Consider the following 22,487-nt stretch of genomic DNA (forward strand, 5'->3'; position numbering starts at 1 on the left):
GAAACTTGGAGCAAAAGAAAGTCCATGGGTTGTTGACTGACTGCAAGTTCAATTTATTTGATACACTGCCAACATAAAATCAAGGTTAAAATTTAAGCAGTTTACAATATAATAAAAATATATAAGGGGATAAAAACTGACACTACAGACACCACTGAAACATGAGGAAAAAAGCAAGGAAAGATTACAATAAAGTCAAAGCATGGGAAAGAAAAGGGAAGGGAAAAGAAAACATGGAGGATATTAGGGTAAAAATGTTCTTATTCAGTAGTAAGTTCATTCATTAAAACTATGAACAATGGGGAAGATTCTGTATTGGATGCCGGTCTCAGCAGCTGCCTAAGAAGCAGCTGAGAATCGCACACCGGCGTCCTATACAGAATTGCGTCTGCACTAAGGGACAGATGCCTAACCCTGCCTAACTACCCTGATTCTCTAACTGGCGCCCATGTCACAGGCCTCCGGTTGGCCTCCTATAGGAGGGTCCTTAGGCATCTGAGCCAATCAGAGCCTTAGGCTCCTCCCTGGTGCATCCCAGAATGCACTAGGAAGGGAAAGCCTGCCATTTTGGAATGGTGGGCCTGCCGGCCGGAGGGTGTAAGCATTCCTCCAGCCGGACTTTCAATTAAAAGGTACAGGGGTGGGGATAGAGTTAGAGGTGGGGGGCCTGCAGCCTTAGGGGTGTTGAGGAGAGTTCAGCTTTGTGGGGTATCGGTGGTTCAGGGTGTTGAGGGAAGGAGGAGGTGGGCCTCTCTCCTGCCCGGTGTACTGGGGGGGGGGGCAGGGGTAGGAGGGAGTGGGCATTCCTCCTGCCCAGCTGCTTCCTGAAGGTTCAGGAGTTCGGTGGTAGGATTGGGCATCTCTCCTGCTGGGGACTTCGCGGGAAGTCCCCTGCCACGGCCACCACTCAGCTGATCGCAGCAGGGAAATTTCCTTGCCGTGATCAGCTCAGCAGCCACATCTATTCATTTCAGGTGTCTAGCATGACCCCAGGGAGATGCCTAGGGCCGCTTAATCTTATCCAAGGCCACTTCTGGGCGAAACCTTGAGTGAGCTTAAGTGTCCTGATGCGTCTCCCGTAACCATGATAGATGCTTACAGTGTTGGCGCCTACCTTGGGGTTTTATTTTTTAGAAAACGTGCATCCGGATTGCCTGGTTAGACAGCGGTAGGACACCTAAAAGAGGAAGGGAAGGGTTAGCACAGCTGTTGCAGTTGGCATTTCAATCATTAGGCATGTAGATAGCTGGGTGGCTGGTGGGAGTGAGGATCACCTGGTCACTTGCCTACCTGCTGCAAAGGTGGCGAACCTCATACGTCACTTAGATAGGATTTTAGATAGTGCTGGGGAGGAGCCAGCTGTCATGGTACATGTAGGTACCAATGACATAGGAAAATGTGGGAGGGAAGTTCTGGAAGCCGCTCTTAGGTTGAAAGCTGAAATTCAGATCCTCCAGGGTAGCATTTTCCGAAATGCTCCCATTTCCATACACAGGATCCAAGAGGCAGGCACAGCTCTGCAGTCTCAATGCATGGTTGAAATGAAGGTGCAGGGATGAGGGATTTAGATTTGTTGGGAACTGGGCTACTTTCTGGGAAAGGAGGAACCTATTCCAAAAGGATGGACTCTACCTTAACCGGGATGGAACCAGGCTATTGGTTTTAACGTTTAAAAAGGAGATAGAGCAGCTTTTAAACTGAGATACAGAGGAAAGCCGACAGGAGCGGATGGTTCGGTGTGAAGTATCCTTGAAGGATACCATTGAAACAGGATATTTAGGGAGTCCCAGTAGAGAAGTTTCAATAATGGTGAAAGAAAGCCAGGAGTGTTTAAGAGGAAGGCAGAGTAAAAGACTCAAATTTTCCCTGTCTTCTCAGCAGCCTATAATTACAAGGAAAAAACACAATTTGAAGTATCTGTATACAAATGCTAAAAGCCAAAAAAATAAAATAAGAGAGAGTTGTACTACTATGAATTATTTCTATAGCACTACCAGACGCACGCAGCGCTGTACAGAGTCACAAAGAGAAAGAAAACAGTCCCTGCTCGAAAGAGCTTACAATCTAAACAGGCAAGACAGACAAACAAGATGTCATGGCTACATTTAAGGGGAACAGTTAATCAGCTGGCTGGGTTAGAGGGCAGAGGAGTAGGGTTAAGGATTGAAAGCTAAATCAAAAAGGTGGATTTTCAGTCTGCTTTTAAACAAGGGAAGGAAAGGGGCTTGACGGATAAACTCGAGTAATTTATTCCAGGCATAGGGGGCAGCTAGATGACAGGAACGAAGTCTGGAATTGGCAGTGGAGGAGAAGGGTAACACTAAGAGTGATTTATCTGAGGAACGGAGTTCTCTGGGAGGTGTATAAGGAGAGAGAAGCGAGGAGAGATATTGAGGGGCAGCAGAATGAACACACTTGTATGTCAGCAATAAGATCTTGAACTGTATGCAATGGCAGATAGGGAGCCAGTGAAGTGACTTAATGAGAGGAGTGACATGAGCATAGCGAGGTTGGTAGAAGATGAGTCACACAGCAGAGTTTTGCACAGATTGCAAGGGGGAGAGGCAACACTGAGGGATACCAGTTAGGAGTAGATTGCAGTAATATAAGCATGAGGTTACAAGAGCTTGGGAAGGATCTGGGTAGTGTGCTCAGACAAGAAGGGGTGAATTTTGGTGATATTGAAAAGATAGAAGCGGCAGGTCTTAGCAGCTTGTTGGATATACGTAGTAAATGAGAGGTCAGAATCGAAGACGACTCCAAGGTTGTGAGTAGAGGAGACTGGAACAATGACAGTATTATTTACAGAGATGGAGAAAGGAGGAGGAGGATTTAGGAGGAAAGAGGAGCAGCTCAGTCTTGGACATATTTAGTTTCAGATGACATCCAGGGAGCAATGTCAGCCAAACAAGCAGAGACTTTTTCTTGGACTTTAGGTGAAATTTCAGGTGTAGAGAGGTAGAGCTGGGAGTTATCAGCATAAAGGTGATACTGGAAGCCATGGAAGGAGATCAGGGCACTGAGGGAAGAGGTGTAGAGAGAAGAGAAGAGGTCCTAAGACAGAACCCTGGGGTACACCAACTGCTAACAGGGTAGCAGCAGAAGAGGATCCACAAATACATACACTAAAGGTGTTTTGGGAAAGGTAGGAGGCAACCCAGGAGAGGACAGAATCCAAACGAGGACAGCATATCAAGGAGTAAGCTGTGATTTACAGTATCAAAGGCGGCAGACAGGTCAAGAAGAATAAGGATAGAGTAAAGGTCCTTAGATCTGGCCATGAACAAGTCACTGCAGAACTTAGTGAGGGCAGTCTCTGTGGAGTGTTGGGGGCAAAAAACAGATTATAGAGGATCGAGAATCTGTCAAGTTGAAAGGAAATCCAGGCAGCGATGGAAAATAGCATGCTCGAGTATCTTGGATAGGAATGGAAGAAGGGCGATAGTTGGACGGGCAGGAGGGGTCCAATGATAGGTTTTTGAGAAGCGACTTAACCATCGCATGTTTGAAGGCAGCAGGGACAGTTGCAGTGGAAAGAGATAGACTGAGAATATGGCATATGGGAGGGATAACAGTATATGAGACGGGGTCAAGAAGAGGGGTGGGAATAAGGTCTGAGGGTTATGTAGTAGGCTTGGCTGAAGACAGAAGTTGTGCAGTTTCTTCCTCTGTGATTATAGAGAAGGCATAAAAGTCAGCAGTAGTTGACGGGGGGAGAGGGGGAGGGACAAGTGGTCGGGGCCAGACAGGAGAAGCTTCCTGAGCTATTTGGGTGAAGGATGAAGGGGAGGTGCGAGGTTGAAGTTCAGGAGAGTGGATGGTAGGTAGGGGAGAAGGATGTGACTTTGTAGTGAACTCAAGGGCGATCTTGCGGACTTTATCATGGAAGTAATCAGCCATAATCTGGGGAGAGAGAGAAGGAGGGGTTGGAAGTGGGGGTGCTGTATTATATTGTTTGTCACTTGCTGATTTTGTATGTATGTATACACGGGTTACAAATAATTTTAAATAAATAAATTTGGTCTGGACTTCCACAATGGTATTTTTAAATAACAAAAATATATAGCCTACTCTGATTGAGAGGGGTCACAAAACATAAGCTAGTAAAGAAATGCCTGCTCTCGATTCTTACTTGCTGAACATTTTTTGTTAAAAAAGAAGAACCTAGGAAATTCAAAATCACATTGATTTAGTTGTTCCCACAGCACCTCTATTTTACCAATGTGCAGATTTCAACATGCTGTGTCTAGATTTATCAGGTGATATTCCTGCTTCTATAACTATACCAGACCTATCCCCCCCAACCATCTTCCTCCATGATCCTACCATTGTCCAAAGTCAGGGAATCATAGCTATAACTACATGCATGCTTGCACACACAAACATCTAAACTTCAAAATAGACACAGATACTCAGTAAGTCTCTCTATCCTACTGAGCTGAGGTCACTGAAAAAATACAATTTCCATTGCAGCAATAACAAATCATAACGCAAGGACTTTGCAGAAGAAAAGTGGTGTGCTGTTAATCATCCTTGTGGTTTTCCTGATTTGTGCTCTGCTCATCATTGTCCAGCTCTTTGCAAGGAAGTTAAGGAAAGCGCATCTTACCTGGAAGAGAGGTGAGTCATTCCCAACTAAGGAAGATCAAGTGATCTTACATGCTCTAGGCACATTTCAGAAAATAATACTCAAATTGATTAATGTTGAACTGTGCTAAAAATTATCTTCATGTTATCATTCTATTGCATTAATTATTACATCTGCCCTCTTTGAAGTGGCATAGTAAAGAGGGCAGGGGTGCTTTTGTCTCTCCTCCTCGGGCGCAGGGGGGGGGGGGGGGAAACATGTCTTAAATGCACTTTCTCCTCCTGTACATTTTCAAGTCTTCACTGGCAGTGAGCCAGAACTCCTCCCTGCTGCTCTCGCTGGCCCCAGCCTCCCTCTGACATCACTTCCTGTTCTCAGGATCAGGAAGTGATGTCAGAGGGCAGACTCAGCCAGTGCCAGCAGTGGGTAAGAGTCCCTGCTCACTGCCAGTGAAGACTAGAAGAGGTATGGGGGAAGGGGAGAATGCATTTAAGAGATCTTCCACCAGGGGAGGGGGATACTGGACGCCTTTGCCGCAGGTGCCAGCTTTCCTGCTGTGCCACTGCCTCTCTGATAGGATTTAAGTTCATGTTCAAGTTTTATTTCATTTAATATAGGAATCAATCTACATTCAGGTCAATCTTAAGAGGCACCTATCTGGGTTGGGGGAGTGGCCTAGTAGTTAGAGCAGCTGATTCAGCATCTTGAGGTTGTGACTTTGGGCAAGTCACTTAACATGTAAATCATGTAAACCACTTTGTGTAAACTACACAAAAAAAGCAGTATATCAAGTCCCATCCCCTTTAGTCAGTGGCACCTGCTATCCCAATAAGTAGTACTGACCAGGATATTCAGAAGTACTATGGGGCAATTCTATAACAAGCACCTCCTTATAGTTACCCTGATGTCATGCAGTAAGTGCCTAATTCTATAAGAGTATTTGGATGCCTAGATTCCATTATAGAATACCAGTGTAACCCAGCATTGGCGTACCTTACATTTATATGCCTGCAACTACATCATAACTGCAGTCACGTGAATGCGGCAAGGGGAATAGCTGTGGAGTCGGTACATCAAACCTTCAACTCCAACTCTAGCTCCTACTGATATTAGGCTTTAAATTTTTTGCTCTGGTACTAAAGTAATGGTAAATATAACTCTAGATCCAAAACAAAGATATGTATAAATAAGTAAAAATTATAAATTTGCCATATATTATAATGTTTTTGTAATTTTGAAGCTGGAGGCGGAGTTGGTACATTTCTACCGACTCTTGACTCCGCAGTCCTATGTAGAATTACAGTATTCTGTAAGTTGCATGTGCAAGTGGCAGCCCCGCCCATCCCCTTCTCATGCTCCGCCCATGTGAACACTCCCTTGCATTTACATGCTAGGCTATTTATGCACACCCTTACAGAATAGCACTTAGTTCTTTGCTGTCACTTATGCACACACGTGTTACATTTACTTGTGAAAGTGACAATATTCTATAGATTTACACACTCAAGTTGTGCATGAATGTTATAGAATTGCCCTTTATCTGGATAATTCTGCTGAATATCCTTACAGACTTATCTCATCACTACCCAGATAGAGCATGGAATTCCTTCAGAACTATTCGTTTTGATAAGTTTGAACTGAGATCTCTTCTTTTTTTCAATATATAGTTATTTTGATAAAGAGAGATGATTAATTGAGGTTTATATATTTTGCATTTAGAAAAACTATGTTAAGCTTTAACACAGGTTAATGTGCTTTCATGAAGAAGGTTCAAAGTCTTAGTTTAGAACGTAAGGAAAAAAATTCCTATATTTAAATATTCATTTCATTAATGAAATCAGGAGAAATAAAAATTGCCTGTTCCTTATGTAGGTAATCTATAATAATAAACTGCTAAGCGCGCATGCGCACTCTTATTGCTGTGTTGCTTGATCTGTAGTTCCATAACCAGCAGAGTGCGCATGTGCGCTTACCGTGCATCTCTCTGTCTCGCAACGGGCTTGCCGGCTCCGGCCACACAAAGTTCATTTTTTTGTTCAAAGCCCCCACCGTGGCTCCTCTATCGAACCTCACCAGAGTCGGAGAAGACTTCAGATTCTGGCGGGGATCGAGAGAGGAGATGCAGCGTCGGCTTTGAACTAAAAAATGAACTTTGTCTGACCAGAGCCGGCAAGCCCGCTGCGAGACAGAGAGATGATCGCATCTGAATATTAACGGAGCGTGGACGTAGGGGGCCTGGCTGGCTGGCTCCCCGGCTACTGTGTCCGGAACATGACGTCAAAAGTGGAAGATGGCGGTGGGTTGGCTCACCTCACAGCAGATGCGCAGGAACCGGCTCTAACAGGATCACCCTCCCTCTTCCCCGTGCTCTGCTCCTCTTCCGTGGACGGCATGTGCTACGGGGACAACGCCTGCTTCGTGGCCCGGCACCCGACGGCAGACGTGCTCGGTGAGTTTGTCTTCTAGGGACAGGGGAAGCACGGAAGAGGTGCTGCTGGACTGTGGGAGCAGGGAAGAGGGACAGAGGAGCACCGAAGAGGTGCTGCTGCACAGGGAAGTGGGGTGGGGGAGGGAAATGCTGCTGCACAGGGAAATGGAGGGGGAAGTTATGCTGGTACTGTACAGGGAAGTAGGGTGGGGAGGGAAATGCTGCTGGTGAGAAAAGGGGGCTGGGGCTGAAAGGGAAAAGATGGGAGAAGGGGGCTGGGGGGGGGGGGAAATGGGGACATGTGAGGGAAGGAGGCTTTACTAGCACCCGTTAATGTAATGGGCTTAAACACTAGTATCATTATATAATGTTAATGAGGTTGTGTGATTATCTATTAAAGAATATCTTTCAGTAAATGCTTCAAGTGCAACATGTCATATAATTTATATAACTTACCCAATACTAGAGAATGACATAGAGACAAATGTTTCCCCATCCCGTCAAGTTCTTTTCCAGTCCCTGCCCTGTTCCTAAAAGCTCTGTCCTCATCTGCAAAATCCTCAAACAGTTTAAAATCATAAGTGATCGAGGCTTGTGCAGTTAAGGCAGAGCTTACAGGAATGGAGCAGAGATAGGGACAGTGACAAAACTCACAGGGATGGGACCGGGAAATTGAGTTCCTGCATGGACTGGGACAAATTTGTCTCCGTGTCATTCTCTACCCAGTACCCTAGCTACTGAATGTCTTTACTATATTAAGTGGGTTCAAGCTTTTGTGAATCACTCTTGTCCTCTCCATGCAGACATGTTATAAGTGATAAGAACGTTCTCATTCATTCATGTCCAATCAAAAGAACTAAAATAAAATTAAGGAAGGAAAATGAAAAGCAGCAAGGTACAGATTATAATAAGGTTGATGACTTGTTCTACAAAAAAGGCAGTTTTTCTGCGGAGTGGGGTTCAGCAGGTGTCACAGTGAAATGTAATTATAATACTGAGATTAACAACTTCATGCTCCTGCTAAAACAGAAAAAAAGCAAAAATTATTTCTGTATGTTAAAGAGAGGTTATCGTAGCTGTATTGTGAAATATTCATAACTTACTGTGGGAGATTAACATATACGTACGATAGCCTCTCTTTAACATACAGAAATTTTTTTTTGCTTTCTTTGGATTTTGTGTATTCTTTTGTTGTGGATTTTCTCTGTATAAAAATACTCCCGCTAAAATAGAAACAGAAACATAAGGCATATAAAGGCCAAATGGCCCATTCAGGCGGCCCATCTGCAGCATTCACTATCCCCTCATCTCTCTAAGTCTAAGAGATCCCACGTACTGGTCCCACGCTTTTTTTAATTCAGATACTGTCTCCACTTCCATCACCTCCATCTGGACACTATTCCATGCATAATCAAATAACTAAGCCACAGGGCAGATATGAAATCAACTGATTCAAATTTTAACCAGGCTAAAAGGTCATGGATTTGATATACTTTTTCTGTGGTACAACCAAAGTGATTTACATTTATTATATTTAAGTACTTTCTCTGTCCTTAATGGGCTCGCAATCTAAGGGTTTTTTTTGTACTTTATATTCTAAATAAAGAGATACTGTGAAAAATGAAGTTTTAAATCACAGAATACTAACTGCCAAGGTATTCCTATGCAGAAACTGATTCTGATCAGACAGTGGAGAGCAACAAATCCCGATCCAATGAAGACAATCCTTGTCAGGACAGAAACGTACAACGTAAGTAGCTTGTATGCTTCTTTATCTGGACTGACTAGTGCTGCCCGATCCAATTCTGGTCCAATACATAACTATAACCGACGTGGCAGAGGAAAGACCCTGCCAGGGATGGCCAGAAACTCTCTGTTTACCGGCGCTTCCTCTGCTCGTCAGCTGTGTGAGGGAGGGAGGAGGGAGAGTGGGGGGTTGTCGGGACCGGCTCTGCTGCTTTGGGAATGGAGGGAGGGGGTTGTCAGAACCGGCTCTCCTGCTTCGGGTAAGGGAGGGAAGGAGGAAGAAAAAGTAGGGGGGGGAATGGGGAAGAGAAAGTGACCAAGAAAGAAGGGAAGAAGATGCTGGACCTACAAGTGGGGGATGATAAAGTGAGGTGGGGAGATACAACTATTTTTACATTAACTCTGAAATGACCAAAAACTACATATATCCAGCATCCACCAATACCCATGAGTGCCAGATAACTGAGGTTCTACTGTAATGGGTTTAATATGCTTGCTCATATGCAGTACTTCTATAACTCAATAAACAATTAAACAGAGGAAAAATAATGGTAATTTACTGTTAAATATTGTAAACTCTAAACAGAAATTCTTGAAGCTTTCCAGTACTTTGATTTTAAAAGGTAGATTAAAGTGTACCATCTTAGAATACACAAACTTGCGTCTTGCAAAGTACTCATTGCATAACCAAGGAAAATACGTGGAAATTTGCTATATCTTTTACTAAGAATACTGCATAAAAATAATATAAATTCTATTTCAAATCATCAGGAAAAGTATAAAAATGGTCTTATAAAATATTCCTTTATTCACTTTAATGCCAGCATATTCTTCATTTTCTTCCAGTTACCAATCACAAACCAATATCGTATGTTAATGAAGTATTTTCAGACACCATACAGAGGAGTTCAGAGGAGAATGTGGATCCTGTGAAACCTACTCCAGCAGATGAAACCATAATATAACGTTATCATTTATTGTTGCTCATGTTGATTGTTTGGGTTTGGCACTGTAAAACATTTTTGTTAACATTGATGGTTTTTATACTGTCACAAAAATATATCAGTGCTACAAATCAGAAATATGGCTAGTAGATGGTACCTAAATTGTACTGGCTTGGCGGTATGTGTAACTTTCCTTTACGAACATCATCAACTACCGTATATTTATTTCAAGTTCTTTCATGTGGAGGTCTAATAGCTGTATTGGTTCTAGAAAAAAAAAATGGATTATTTGCTGTCTTTTTTAGACTATTCAAATGCTGCACACCTGCAAGTTCATTTTGAGAAGGGAAGGTGCACAAGGGGCTGCCTTTTGAAAATGAAGGCCAGTGCACACTCTTCACTGAAACGGGTGCAATGTACTTTTCTTCATGCAGGCAAAAGAATACATGTTGTGAGATGGTGAACTGCAATTTTCAAAGGGGCTTTCTGTTCTGTAAACATCTGCCTAAATATTTTTGAAAATTGCCTCCTACATATATTGACATATGCAAATTTTCAAGATCATCTTGGTTCCTTCTCCAAAAAGTGTAAACAAGGAAATTATGTGAATGAATGCTCAGGTGGCTCAAATCGCTCTATACAATCTTTTGTTGATTAAATTAAAGAACCAAATTAACTTTGAAATGTATAGTGTGCTGCTGATGTGCATAAGGACACAATAGCTTACCTAGGCCCTCTTTTACAAGCCCGATTACCGCAGTAATTGCACTGAAGCCCATTGGAAATTAATGGACTTTGGCAGCAGCTGCTAATGCAGCTTTGTAAAAGGGAGGGTTAACTATATACATCTGCAAAGAATACATTCCTTATACACTACATTTCCTTTTTTTTTCTTTTAAATCTTTATTAATTTTCCTTTCAACAACAGTGCTTTAAAAGTATACATACAATTGGCTTCAAGATAGCACTATATACTGACAAATAAATATTACAATACATTTCATTCCCCCCAACCCAATGTAATTAGTTATTTATTTTAATATTTTAATATAATAATCATTATAATCAAACAAAAACTATTTCAGAACCTCAAAATATACCCTCCCCCCCTCAGGATCCCACCCTCCCCTACCCTGGATATGCAAGAAATACACTACATTTCCTGATCCACTGTTTCTCCAACCTCAGCCATTTTAAATGAAAGTAGTAAAACTATCATTGTTACACATAAATATACATCTGCAGTATCCACTATCTCCTTCTCTCTCTAAGACAGGGGTGTCAAAGTCCCTCCTCGAGGGCCGCAATCCAGTTGGATTTTCAGGATTTCCCCAATGAATATGCACGAGATCTATTTGCATGCACTGCTTTCATTGTATGCTAATAGATCTCATGCATATTCATTGGGGAAATCCTGAAAACTGGACTAGATTGCGTCCCTCAAGGAGGGACTTTGACACCCCTGCACTGAGATCCCACGTGCCTGTCCCATGTTTTCTTGAATTCAAACACAGTCTTTGTCTCCACCACCTCTACTGGGAGCCCATTCCACACATCTATCACTCTTTCTGTAAAAAAAGTATTTTCTTAGATTACTCCTGAGCCTATCACCTTTTAACTTCATCCTAGGCCCTCTCAATCTGAAAGAGACTTGCCTCTTGCCATGTAGGTATTTAAACATCCCTATCATATCTCCCCCCTCTCCCATCTTTCCACTAAAGTATACAGTACACATTGAAGTAGCCTTATCTGGACCAACTCCATCCTTTTTATATCTTTTTGAAGGTGCGGCCTCCAGAATTGTACACAATATTCTAAATGAGGTCTCACCAGAATCTTATACAGGGGCATCAATCCCTCCTTTTTCCTACTGGCCATACCTCTCCCTATGCATCCTAGCATCCTTCTAGCTTTTGCCATCACCTTTTTGACCTGTTTGGCCACCTTAAGCTTCTGCAGTTTTAAACCTGATGTCTAGAAAGATTCAGTATTTATAAGACTAAAAGCTGCTACTTTCTGTTTGTGAAAGGCATAAATACAGCAAAACTTTTATGCAACCATGATATCAAGTACAAAACAGGCCACACAAATGATCAAGAAAGCATGGGACATGCACGTGGGATCTCTTTAGGAGAAGAGGAAATAGTGGATGCTGTGGATGAGTAGATTGGCTAGGCCATGTGTCCTTTATCTCCAATCATGTTTCTAGGAGCATTATTAAGATTACTGGATTGTACTAAATTAATAAACTTATTAGTGGAGCTGAAGGCCTAAGAACAGAAGGCCAGAGACCAGCTGCCAAAAAGTGATCCCCTCACATCCCCAAAGGAATGTTGTTTTATGCAATTTGTTCATGGTTTTAAATGCAAATCAGTGAAACAGGGCCTTTTTCATGACAATGCTCTGCTCCAACCCTTTGCACTGCTCGAGATCAAATTAAACATTTTAGGGCAGATATACTAGGCGGTTAATAAATCCCAATAAATAAATGCATGCCTTTGTAAACTTGATCCAAATTTCACTTATATCACTGCATAATTCTATCCCTTCAGATGCATTCAACCTGAATAAAACAAGATAGGGTAAAAAATGAAGTCATAAATGCTTCAATGCATTCATGCTAACATGCACAAATGCAGAAAAAATGTTTTCAAAAAACCCATAGCTTTGAGCCTGGAGTTGTGCTCTTAGTAATTTTAAGAAAAGTTTTTTTTCATTTCCTTGGAAATGACAGCATATCAAATGTAATTGTACTGAAATGAAAGGTATGGAGTTGGAGAGAAGCAAAAGATGTGCAGGAAAAACTCTGCCTTTGATTGAATAGTCTGGGATAATCAATGGAGATCCTTTATATATGCTGGGCATACCATTCAATTGTTTGTTTCTAGAATTTTATTTTTTGTGAAATATATTTATATAAATGTATCTTTTAATAAATTCATTGTATATATGGAATGATTTGATATTTTTTCTGTAATTTTATATTCCTGTGATTATATATTTATTTTATTTGGATTTAGCTCCCACCTTTTCAGTAGAAGGTCAAGGTGAGTTACTGTCAGGTACACTAGGTATTTCTCTGTCCCAAGAATTTACTAAGGGGCCTTTTTACTAAAGTGTGCACTAAGACCCAGATTCTATAAATGGCACCTGAAGTTAGGCGCCTAGATTATGCATCTAGGCGCTTGTTTCCCTCACTCGCCACCAGTTCGTCACACACTGCTGCGGTTGCGGCAGAGGTAGTGCTGAAATATACATCTTTGGGTGGCGGGGCCTTTTCTCTATCCCTAATACTAGTACATGTTTTGAATCATATTGTGGCGGGGTGCAGGATCATCCAGAACCAAGCCCTGCCCTCAGCATAGCCCAGCCAAGCGGTAACTGGAGTGGCCAATGGGAAATTGCAAACCCAAATAAAAGAATTCAAAACATGTATCATTCAAAATCAAAAGTTCTTTATTGTTCCCTCTCAGGGATAAAGCTTCAAAGCAACTAAAGTCCATGAAAGTGCTTTGTCCTGCACATCATTTTTTCAAAAGGCAAAACATAACATGACAAAATATTTTGTAGCTTTTGTCCATATCATAATCAGGTTTCAGAGGTTACTTTGGCAGCACTGTACTTGTGCAGCTTTGCCACCTGTACTAATGTCCAAATGTTCAAGCAAATATTGCAATGTAGCTTTGAGGAACTCTCCTTCAAACACTGCTACTGCAATACTTTTAAGCACCTTAACTTTTGGTGGTTTTATTATCACAGTGCATTCCAATTATACATTTCACTTTGACTGTTATTATCTTATTGGCTTTTAAACAGGCAATCCTGACAGCAAGAGGCTTAGGTAGAAGGCTACTGAGTTTCCCTTCCCCCTTCTCCATAGTACTAGTTCTCCATAGTACATAGTACATGTTCTCCATAGTACTAGTTCTCAGGGTGTGATCTAAAAATGCTATGGGCTGGATTCATTAATCTGCCCAATCGGGCCCGATCCGGGCAGGTCTGATGAATTCACTAAAGTAAAATATGCATTGATTGAACCATATCAATGAAAATGTGGAATTTTCAAGTGTGGAACTCTGAACAATCATGAAGATTCTATTCCTGAAGAAGAAAACTCCAAAGGAAATCCATGAATGCATAATATAGACATTGAGTGACAAATGCCCATCATACTCCACAGTGAAGAAGTGGTGTGCAAACTTTCAGCATGGAGATTTCGAGACCGAAGATGCAGCCAAGTCTGAGAGGCCTCAAATGGTGTAAATTTCTGAAATTGTTGAACATGTCCATGACCTGATTTTGGAAGATCGGTGAATATCGGCTAAAACAATTGCTGAGACACTACAGATACCCAAGGAATGTGCTGGGTGTATAATCCATGAGCAGCTGAGTATGCAGAAGCTGCCAGCCAAGTAGATACCCAAATGTTTGAATGCTGATGGGACACGAAGTCGAGTGGACACTTTCAAGTTGATTTTGCAGCATTTTCAGAGAGCTGGTGCCAGCTTTTTGGAATGATTAGTTACTGTTGAAATATGGTTACACCACTATGATCCTAAGACAAAACAACAATCCATGCAATAGTGGCATTCAGGTTCTCCAAGGCCAAGGAAATTCAAGACCTAAAAGTCAGCAGGAAAGGTCATGGCCACAGTGTTTTTGGATCAGGAAGGTGTTGTAATGACTATATTCCAAGGGCCACACAGTTAATGCAAAATACTACTGTAACTTGATTGAAGGAAGCAATGAAAGAAAAAAGAAGAGGGGAGCTGTGGAAAGGAGTTTTCTTTTTACAAGACAATGCACCTGCTCACAAAGCTGACAAAACCATGGATGTTTTGACGCAGTTGGGGTTTTGGTGCCTAGACCATCCATCCTACTCACCAGATCTTGCTCCATTTCACAATTTTCTGTTTCCAAACCTTAAAGAGAGTTTGAAAGGGCAACAATTTTTAAGTGATTAGAGGTAATTGCAGCAGCGGAACAGTATTTCAGTGACTAGACATCAGAGTATTTTTGGAAGGGTTACAGCAACTTCAGACATGATGTGCCATATGTGTGGAACTAAGAGATGAATATGTAGAATAACTTGTAAGTTTCATGGCTCCACATCTTTCGCTTCTTGATTGGGATGAAAATTTTTTAGACCCCCCTTGTATCTCCAAAATCCAACCCTTCCTCCCTGAGCTTACTACCAAAATCCTTTTCACTTCTCACCTAGACTATTGCAACTTGCTTCTCATAGGTCTTCCATGTAACCATCTCTCTCCCCTTCAATCCATTCAAAATGTTGCTGCATGACATATTCTGACAGATTCATTATGCTCACATCACTCCTCTCAAGTCACTTCATTGGCTTTCTATCCATTTCTGTATACAGTTCAAACTCCTATTGACTTACAAGTGCAGCTCCTCAATATCTCTCACATTTTATCTCTCCCTATACTCCTCCCCGAGAACTCTGTTCATTGGGCAAATCTCTCTTATCTGTACTAGGGTTACCATATATGTTAAGTCAAACAAAGAGGACACATAACCCCACCCACACTCCACCCATATCTCCACCCACATCAACCATTTCCTTAGTCCCCCTTTCCATCCTTTGTACCCTTTTAGTGTTTATCTTTCTCTCTCTTCCTCCAACCCTCCTCCCCCATGGGTGCTTTTCTCTCTCTCTCCTTCCAATGTTCTCTCCTGCTATTTCTATCTCTCCCTTCCCATCCAGCACTACCCTACTCCAAGCTCTTTTCTCCAGCACTCTCTCCTTTACACATGCTTCTCCAGCCCTCCCTCCATGATGTTTCTCCCTCTCTCTCCCTCCCTCCATTCAGTTTCTCCAGTTCCCTCTCCTTCTCTCCCATATCCTCTCAGCTCCCGACTCCCCCACCTACCTCCTCCCTGAACCTGGCCGCTGTAACTGTAACAGCAGCAACAAGGTAAGCCTCCTACCGCCAGCCTGCTTTGAAAACCGCCTCTCTACAAGTTCCGCCTACATAGGAACAGGAAGTTGCTGCAGAGATACGGCTTCTGGGACAGGCCGGCGGTAGGAGGCTTACCTCATTGCTGATGCCAGCTGCCCGAAGATTCAATTATAGTGACTGGGCATAGGGAGGAGGTAGATGGGGGAGTCGAAGAGCCAGCTAAACCCAGACTCCCCCATTTTGAAAAAAACATCCGGGCACCCGGACAGTCCTTGAAAAAAAAGAGGACATTTCAGGGTTTTCCTGGATGTCTGGTAACCCTATTCTGTACCCTTCTCCTCTACTGCCAACCCCTGACTATGTTCTTCATCCCTTGCTACACCATACACCTGGAACAGACAGCCTGAATCAGCAGTCAAGCTCCTTCTCTGGCAGTATTCAAAACTAGACTAAAAGCCCACATTTTTGAGGCTGCTTTTATCTCCTAATCCCCCCCCACACACACACACACACTTGCTTGTATAGTACCCATATCTGAGAAACTATAAGCTCTACTGAGATTTCTTGATTGTTTTAATGTTCAACGTTGCATACGCTATATGTGATAAGTAGTAGTAATAAGTATACACTCACCAACCAATCGACTCCCTCCTCTGGTCTCTCGCGCCCCCAGCCCAGTTGCCTGTAACCAACCCCAAAGCTCTGCTTTTCCAGCGTCCCGCCCCCTGTAACGCAGCTTCTTTTCCTCCGCCCTTCTGATAGGGCGATAGGCGGCCGAGGGTAAAAGTGCGTCAGAGGGGGCGGAACGTCGAAGGAGGAAAGCGTCGCGCCGGTGCTAGGCAACCCCCACGAGCTGCTGCCATTGCTGGCGACCTCGAAGACAAAGTTAAAGGTAGGACGCAGGAACGGAGAGTTTAAGAGTGAGGGAGAGCTGGAGGAAGAAATACTGCACCGTGGATGGGGAGTAGAGGGAGAGTAGAAGAGAGCTGGGGGAGGGGCCTCGCCCCTTGATTACATTTGAAGAGAAGTGCTGTCTGCGTGTGGGCGGTCAAATGCGTGCGAGTTGGTATCTCTGGAAACTCGAAAGGCACTAAAAAGCCGGATCGTATCCATAAGGGTCGGATTCCTGGGCTTTGTTGTCTCCAAATCTTGCCCTCCCTCATCTTCTTGGGTGCCAACCAGGCCTTCTAGACCCTCTAAGGAAGGTGGACTGTAAGTCCCAGGATGCTCTTGGGTGCCGAATTGGAAACCCAGAACTGGCTCAGAGCGCATAACTGATGACTTAAGTCTGCCAACTGATTCAGTGTCAGTCGCAGTTAATCTAGGTCTGTCTTTATCTCCAATGCAGTTCTGCAAATAGGAAGGGTACATTCCTGCATGCACTTGGGTAAACTTGGCCTGGAGATAAATGACTGATTGCTATGGATAAACACTTTTCAAAGGGATCTGTCTAGATACATTTCATTATAAAGGATTAATGGTCCCTTCATCCCGTAATGGTAAAATATATTTTTGTCTGTGCTAGAAAAGAATAAGGTTAGGATGGAAGTGGAAGAGTACCTGTGAGGATTCCTACACTACAAGGGAGCACTAATTTTGGCTTTACTTCTGGCTTTTGAACCTTTGAGATTTCTGATACTTCTCCTCTTCCCCCTCCCCCCCACAATTCTTTGGGATCTGCTGTCTGGTGTTGACTGTGGCACCAACATTTTAATCCGGCTCTGGTAGCAGACCTTCAATTTATTCAAAGAGCTTTCTTAAAATTTTCCCTTTGTTATAGTTGTTTTCCACCTAGTCCTTTAGTATCCTCTAGGGCAGGGGTAGGCAATTCCGGTCCTCGAGAGCCGGAGCCAGGTCAGGTTTTCAGGATATCCACAATGAATATGTATGAGATGGATTTGCATGCACTGCCCGCATGCATATTTATTGTTGATATCCTGAAAACCTGACCTGGTTCCGGCTCTTGAGGACTGGAATTGCCTACTCCTGTCCTAGGGTTATCATATTTAACGACAGACAAACTAGGACACATGACCCTGCACTATTCCACCCACAGCCCTGTTTTGTTCTGCCTCCAGCCCTATCCCCAAAAAGCATTGTCTTTTTTCCTGATCTCCAGGCCGTGTCTGGAGGGCCTCCAGCATGCGCAGATCATGTGTGTGACATCATCCATGCATGCTTGTTGAAGTCCCTCCAGATGCAGCCAGAGCTCAGAGCTTTCCAAAAACTGGACAAACTGCCAGGTTTTGAAAAGTCCGAGAACATATCCGGGTTTTCCCAGACGTCTGATAATCCTACATTTACCATACCTTCAGTTTGACTTTTAATGCATAGTAAGGGCAAAATTTATTGCAAAGGGCTCGTAGTCTTACGTTTTGTATATTTCATTATTGCTCTCTTCAGAACATTTTTGGTAGTTATTACAGGGTTTCTTGGCTAGAACTAGTACAGTTACCATGGGTGATCATCTTTACATGACTAGGCTTGATAAGGTTTTTCTAAAGTATATAAGGGCAATTGTATTATGAATAGAAACACAATCTGTTGCTTTGGTTTGTTTTTTGTCATAGGTGTTGTTGGTAAACCTCTTGGAGTAGATGTCCTGCCATGATATATTGCTAAATCAATCCCTTTGGAAGTGCATTTTCCATTCATTTGCTTCTGCATATTTGAAACATGAATCAAAGTGGTCCCATGGAAAATGGTCACAACATCAAATCAGAAGCCACTGCCAATGCTGAATTTCTTTTTGGTGAAGACGTTCATCTAAGTTTGCACAGTTCACACGATTCTGAGTCAGAAAGCCTTGCTGAAGAAATAAAATACCAGTCTGAACTGCAGCAGTGGATTTTTGAAAATGGGGAGCTAGTGGACCACTCTTCTGATGAGCTTTATGACAGTTTAAATGAAGATGATGATGTTGCTGAACGTGTAAAGGAAGAAAAGTTAAATGCTCAGGGACATATGAAGATTTCAGGAAGCAGCAGCAGAAGAAGGTAATGCTGGGCAATATACAAACAAGTACCATTAATGTACACAACTGTGTTGAAAACATTTCAGATTGTAACTGGATATAAAAATACTATTTTATTTTAACCACTGGTTTAAAAATATAATAATTTAGAAAGCAAAGCATTTGGCTTAGTCAGATCCAGACTCCTGGACATCTATGGGTAATTTTATGACTGTCTGGATGCATAAAAAATATTTACATGTTTCTGAGCAAATATCAGTCAAAGATGTTATTAAAATCCAAACAGTATTGAGTAATAAAGGGGAGGAGGGAATGATCAAGGTATGTTAGAGCAATAACCAATGTTATTTGCTCCTTAAAATGACTTAAAGAGATAATGGTTACTGCGGATGGACAGACTAGATGGGCCATTTGGTCTTCATCTACCATCATGTTTCTATGTTAAAGGGCACTAATGCAATTGTCTTGCCATAATTCAGTATTTGCCACTGTAGGGTATATAGTAACAAGATTCAAAACATTCAAATGCTCAGTACTATATAAATGCTATACTGCAGCTTGCGGTGTGTTCCTGATGCACACTGCAAGCTGTGGTACAGCCTATGAAATAACTCCAGCTAGAATTTGGGTTATTTTACCACAGGAGTGCATCATGCCACAAAACCATAGACCAAGACATCTATTAAGGTCATCTCCTATGTGCCCCACCCCCATATGATAAATTTTCCTTGTTTCTAGTGGGAGGACAGTCCTTCCCACTTTCACCACTGCCAGGATCCAAAATGTTGCTTGCAACCCCTAGTCTTCTGGTCCCACCACAGGGGGTCATGCTTAGATGGTCAAAAATAAAATAGTGTTGTTAGCAAACAACTGCAATTGATATTCATCCTCCTCCTCAACTTGACTTTAGCCTGTTCTGTCTCTGCCCTTCTTTCGATCCACCCCAGGTGTTCTATTTAATAATAATAATAATAATAATAATAACAACAGTTTATATACCGCAGGACCGTTAAGTTCTATGCGGTTTACAATGATTAGAAATGTTACAGGTTGAGTGAATAAGCAAAGGTACAGATTGAATGAATAAACAAAGTACAGATTTAACGACAGGTGGTTCTTGTGCTCAGTTGATAAGGACTAAGATTGAATAGGTTGGTTTCCTAGGTATTTTAGGAATAGATGTGTTTTCAGGTGTTTCCTGAATTCTCCATAGGTAGTAGGCACAAGCAATTGTTCAAGGTCTTTACCCCATAATGCTACTTGATGTGTGAGAAGATGTTGATGATGACTTTTAAATTTACAACCTTTAACCGGTGGAGAAACGAAGTTCAGATGTGAGCTTCGCTTGTGTCTGTTGGTTGAGAAGGAGAAAAGGTCTGTTATGTATTTAGGGGCTAAGCCATAGAGTACCTTGAAGCAAAAACAACCAAACTTGAATTTCACATGTGCCTCCATCGGTAGCCAGTGTAAAAGTCGATAGGAAGGTGTCACATGATCAAACTTCTTCAGTCCACAAAGTAGTCTAACCGCTGTATTTTGAACTAGTTGCAATCACCGCATGTACTTCTGGGGGAGTGCCAAATAGGCGATGTTGCAATAATCGAGTTGAATCAGAATAAGGGATTGTACTAGAATTCGAAATGATGAGGCATCGAAGTAAGTATTTCTCCCTTGCTCTCCACATCACAGCATTCTTTGTTTCTCCTTCCCTTTATTCTCCCCATGCCTCCCAGCTCTATCTCTTTTTCCTTCCCTCTCTTTGTTTGTTGCCTCCCCTGAAGTATTCTGCCCCTTTCTCACCCCTCCCTTCCCTCCAGACACTTTCACTCCAGAAGGCATGCACATACTCGCTCTCTGTCTCTCACCCCCTTACACTCATCCTCACCCTGTACCTAAGTATCCCAAAGCATCTTGCTCTACTTCCCTTGTCAACCCTCCCTTCTCTTTGGTTTCCATAACACACCTATTCCATGTTTGAGCCAGGTTCTTTGGAATGCTACGGCTTATAGACTTCAGCTCGCAGTAGTAGAATGACTAGGGTAGAGTGCTCTCCAGTGACAGAGGCAGCCTTTCCTACCACTATTTTATATAGATTTAAAATAAGGTTGACTAACCACATAATGCTAGTACATACTGTTATGTCAAAATCCCCTATATTTTTCTCTGTGCAGGAGCAAGGAAAATTTCAAAATAAAAGTATGCACATACCTCCAATTTACTCCCTGGAATTTAGTACATATATTTATACTCACTCTTGACATGCATTAGTTTAATGGGTTGTGCAAATAGGGCTAAATGATGTATATGGTGTTGGAAAAATCAGCGTTAAATAAAAATGAGTCTAGTGCTATTCTATAACCACACCTAAAGTTAGGTGCAGTTTATAGAATATGTGTAGCGCCAGACTTGCAACTAAAATTTAAGTGCGACTATTTACGCCAACTAAAACCTAGTGTAAATGCAGCACTTAAATTCTGTATGGATTGGACATATTCTGTAACAGTGTGTAATATTTAGAAATGCCCATGGCCCACCCATGCCCCTCCCATGTCTACACCCCCTTTTGAGACCCATACATTAGAATTTACACGTACCACTTTATAGAACGTAAGAACATAAGAATAGCCTCACTGGGTCAGACCAAAGGTCCATCAAGCCCAGTAGCCTGTTCTCAAGGTGGCCAATCCAGATCACTAGCACCTGGCTAAAACCCAAAGAGTATCAACGTTTCCTGCTACTGATCCAGGGCAAGCATTAGCTTGCCCCATGTCTTTCTCAATAACAGACTATGGACTTTTCCTCTAGGAAATTGTCTAAACTCTTCTTAAAACCAGCTACGCTATCTGCTCTTACCACAACCTCTGGCAATGCATTCCAGAGCGTAATTATTCTCTGAGTGAAAAAATATTTCCTCCTATTGGTTTTAAAAGTATTTCCCTGTAACTTCATTGACTGTCCCCTGGTCTTCATATTTTTTGATGGAGTGAAAAAAATCGATCCACTCGTACCCATTCTACTCCACTCAGGATTATGTAGACTTCAATCATATCTCCTCAGCCATCTCTTTCCCAAGCTGAAGAGCCCTAACCTTTTCAGTCTTTCCTCATACGAGAGGAGTTCCATCCTCTTTATCATCTTGGTTGCTCTTCTTTGAACCTTTCTAGTGCCGCTATATCTTTCTTGAGATAAGGAGACCAGAATTGAATACAATACTCCAGGTGAGGTCGTATCATGGAACAATGCAGAGGCATTATAACATTCTTAGTCTTGTTAACCATCCCTTTTAAAATAATTCCTAGCATCTGGTTTGCTTTTTTGTCCGCTGCCACATATTGGGCGGAAGGTTTCATCATATTGTCTACAATGACACCCAGATCCTTTTCTTGGGCGCTAATCCCCAAGGTAGACCCTAGCATCTGGTAACTGTGATTTGGGTTATTCTTCCCAACGTGCATTACTTTGCATTTGTCCATATTAAATTTCATCTGCCACTTGGACACCCAATCTTCCAATTTCCTAAGGTCTGCCTGCAATTTTTCACAATCTGCATGCATTTTAATAACTTTGAGTGGTTTAGTGTCATCTGCAAATTTAATCACCTCACTTGTTGTTTCAATTTCCAGATCACTTATAAATAACTTAAATAGCACCATTTCCAGTACAGATCCCTGTGGCACTCCACTGTTTACTCTCCTCCATTGAGAAAAATGGCCATTTAACCCTACCCTCTGTTTTCTAATTCGATAACCAATTCCCAATCCACAACTGAACTTTACCACTTATCCCAAGACTCTTTAATTTTTTCAGGAGCCTCTCATGAGGAACTTTGTCAAAAGCTTTCTGAAAATCTAGATACACTATATCAACCAGCTCACCTTTATCCAAA

At 42.2% G+C, this 22,487-nt stretch overlaps 2 protein-coding genes across 5 annotated transcripts in view; both read left to right on the forward strand.

Moving 5' to 3' along the window:
• The window catches only part of CRTAM (cytotoxic and regulatory T cell molecule), a 55,131-nt gene extending 44,083 nt beyond the window's left edge, over positions 1-11,048 (forward strand). Inside the window, exons 10-12 of the mRNA XM_033918817.1 lie at positions 4,474-4,620; positions 8,686-8,766; positions 9,609-11,048. Coding sequence (XP_033774708.1) covers positions 4,474-4,620; positions 8,686-8,766; positions 9,609-9,727 — 347 coding nt within the window. The 3' untranslated portion in view covers positions 9,728-11,048. The remainder of the gene's footprint in view (positions 1-4,473; positions 4,621-8,685; positions 8,767-9,608) is intronic.
• Positions 11,049-16,370: 5,322 nt separating this feature from the next.
• The window catches only part of JHY (junctional cadherin complex regulator), a 123,958-nt gene continuing 117,841 nt past the window's right edge, over positions 16,371-22,487 (forward strand). The window contains exons 1-2 of one of the 4 annotated variants that reach the window (XM_033917297.1): positions 16,371-16,519; positions 18,198-18,623. In XM_033917297.1, the coding sequence (XP_033773188.1) occupies positions 18,304-18,623 (320 nt within the window). In that variant the 5' untranslated portion in view covers positions 16,371-16,519; positions 18,198-18,303. The other 3 variants (XM_033917299.1, XM_033917301.1, XM_033917300.1) reach the window with 3 other exon arrangements.

This window comes from Geotrypetes seraphini, chromosome 13 (assembly GCF_902459505.1).
Source record: "Geotrypetes seraphini chromosome 13, aGeoSer1.1, whole genome shotgun sequence".
In the NCBI taxonomy this organism is placed as follows: Eukaryota; Metazoa; Chordata; class Amphibia; order Gymnophiona; family Dermophiidae; genus Geotrypetes; species Geotrypetes seraphini.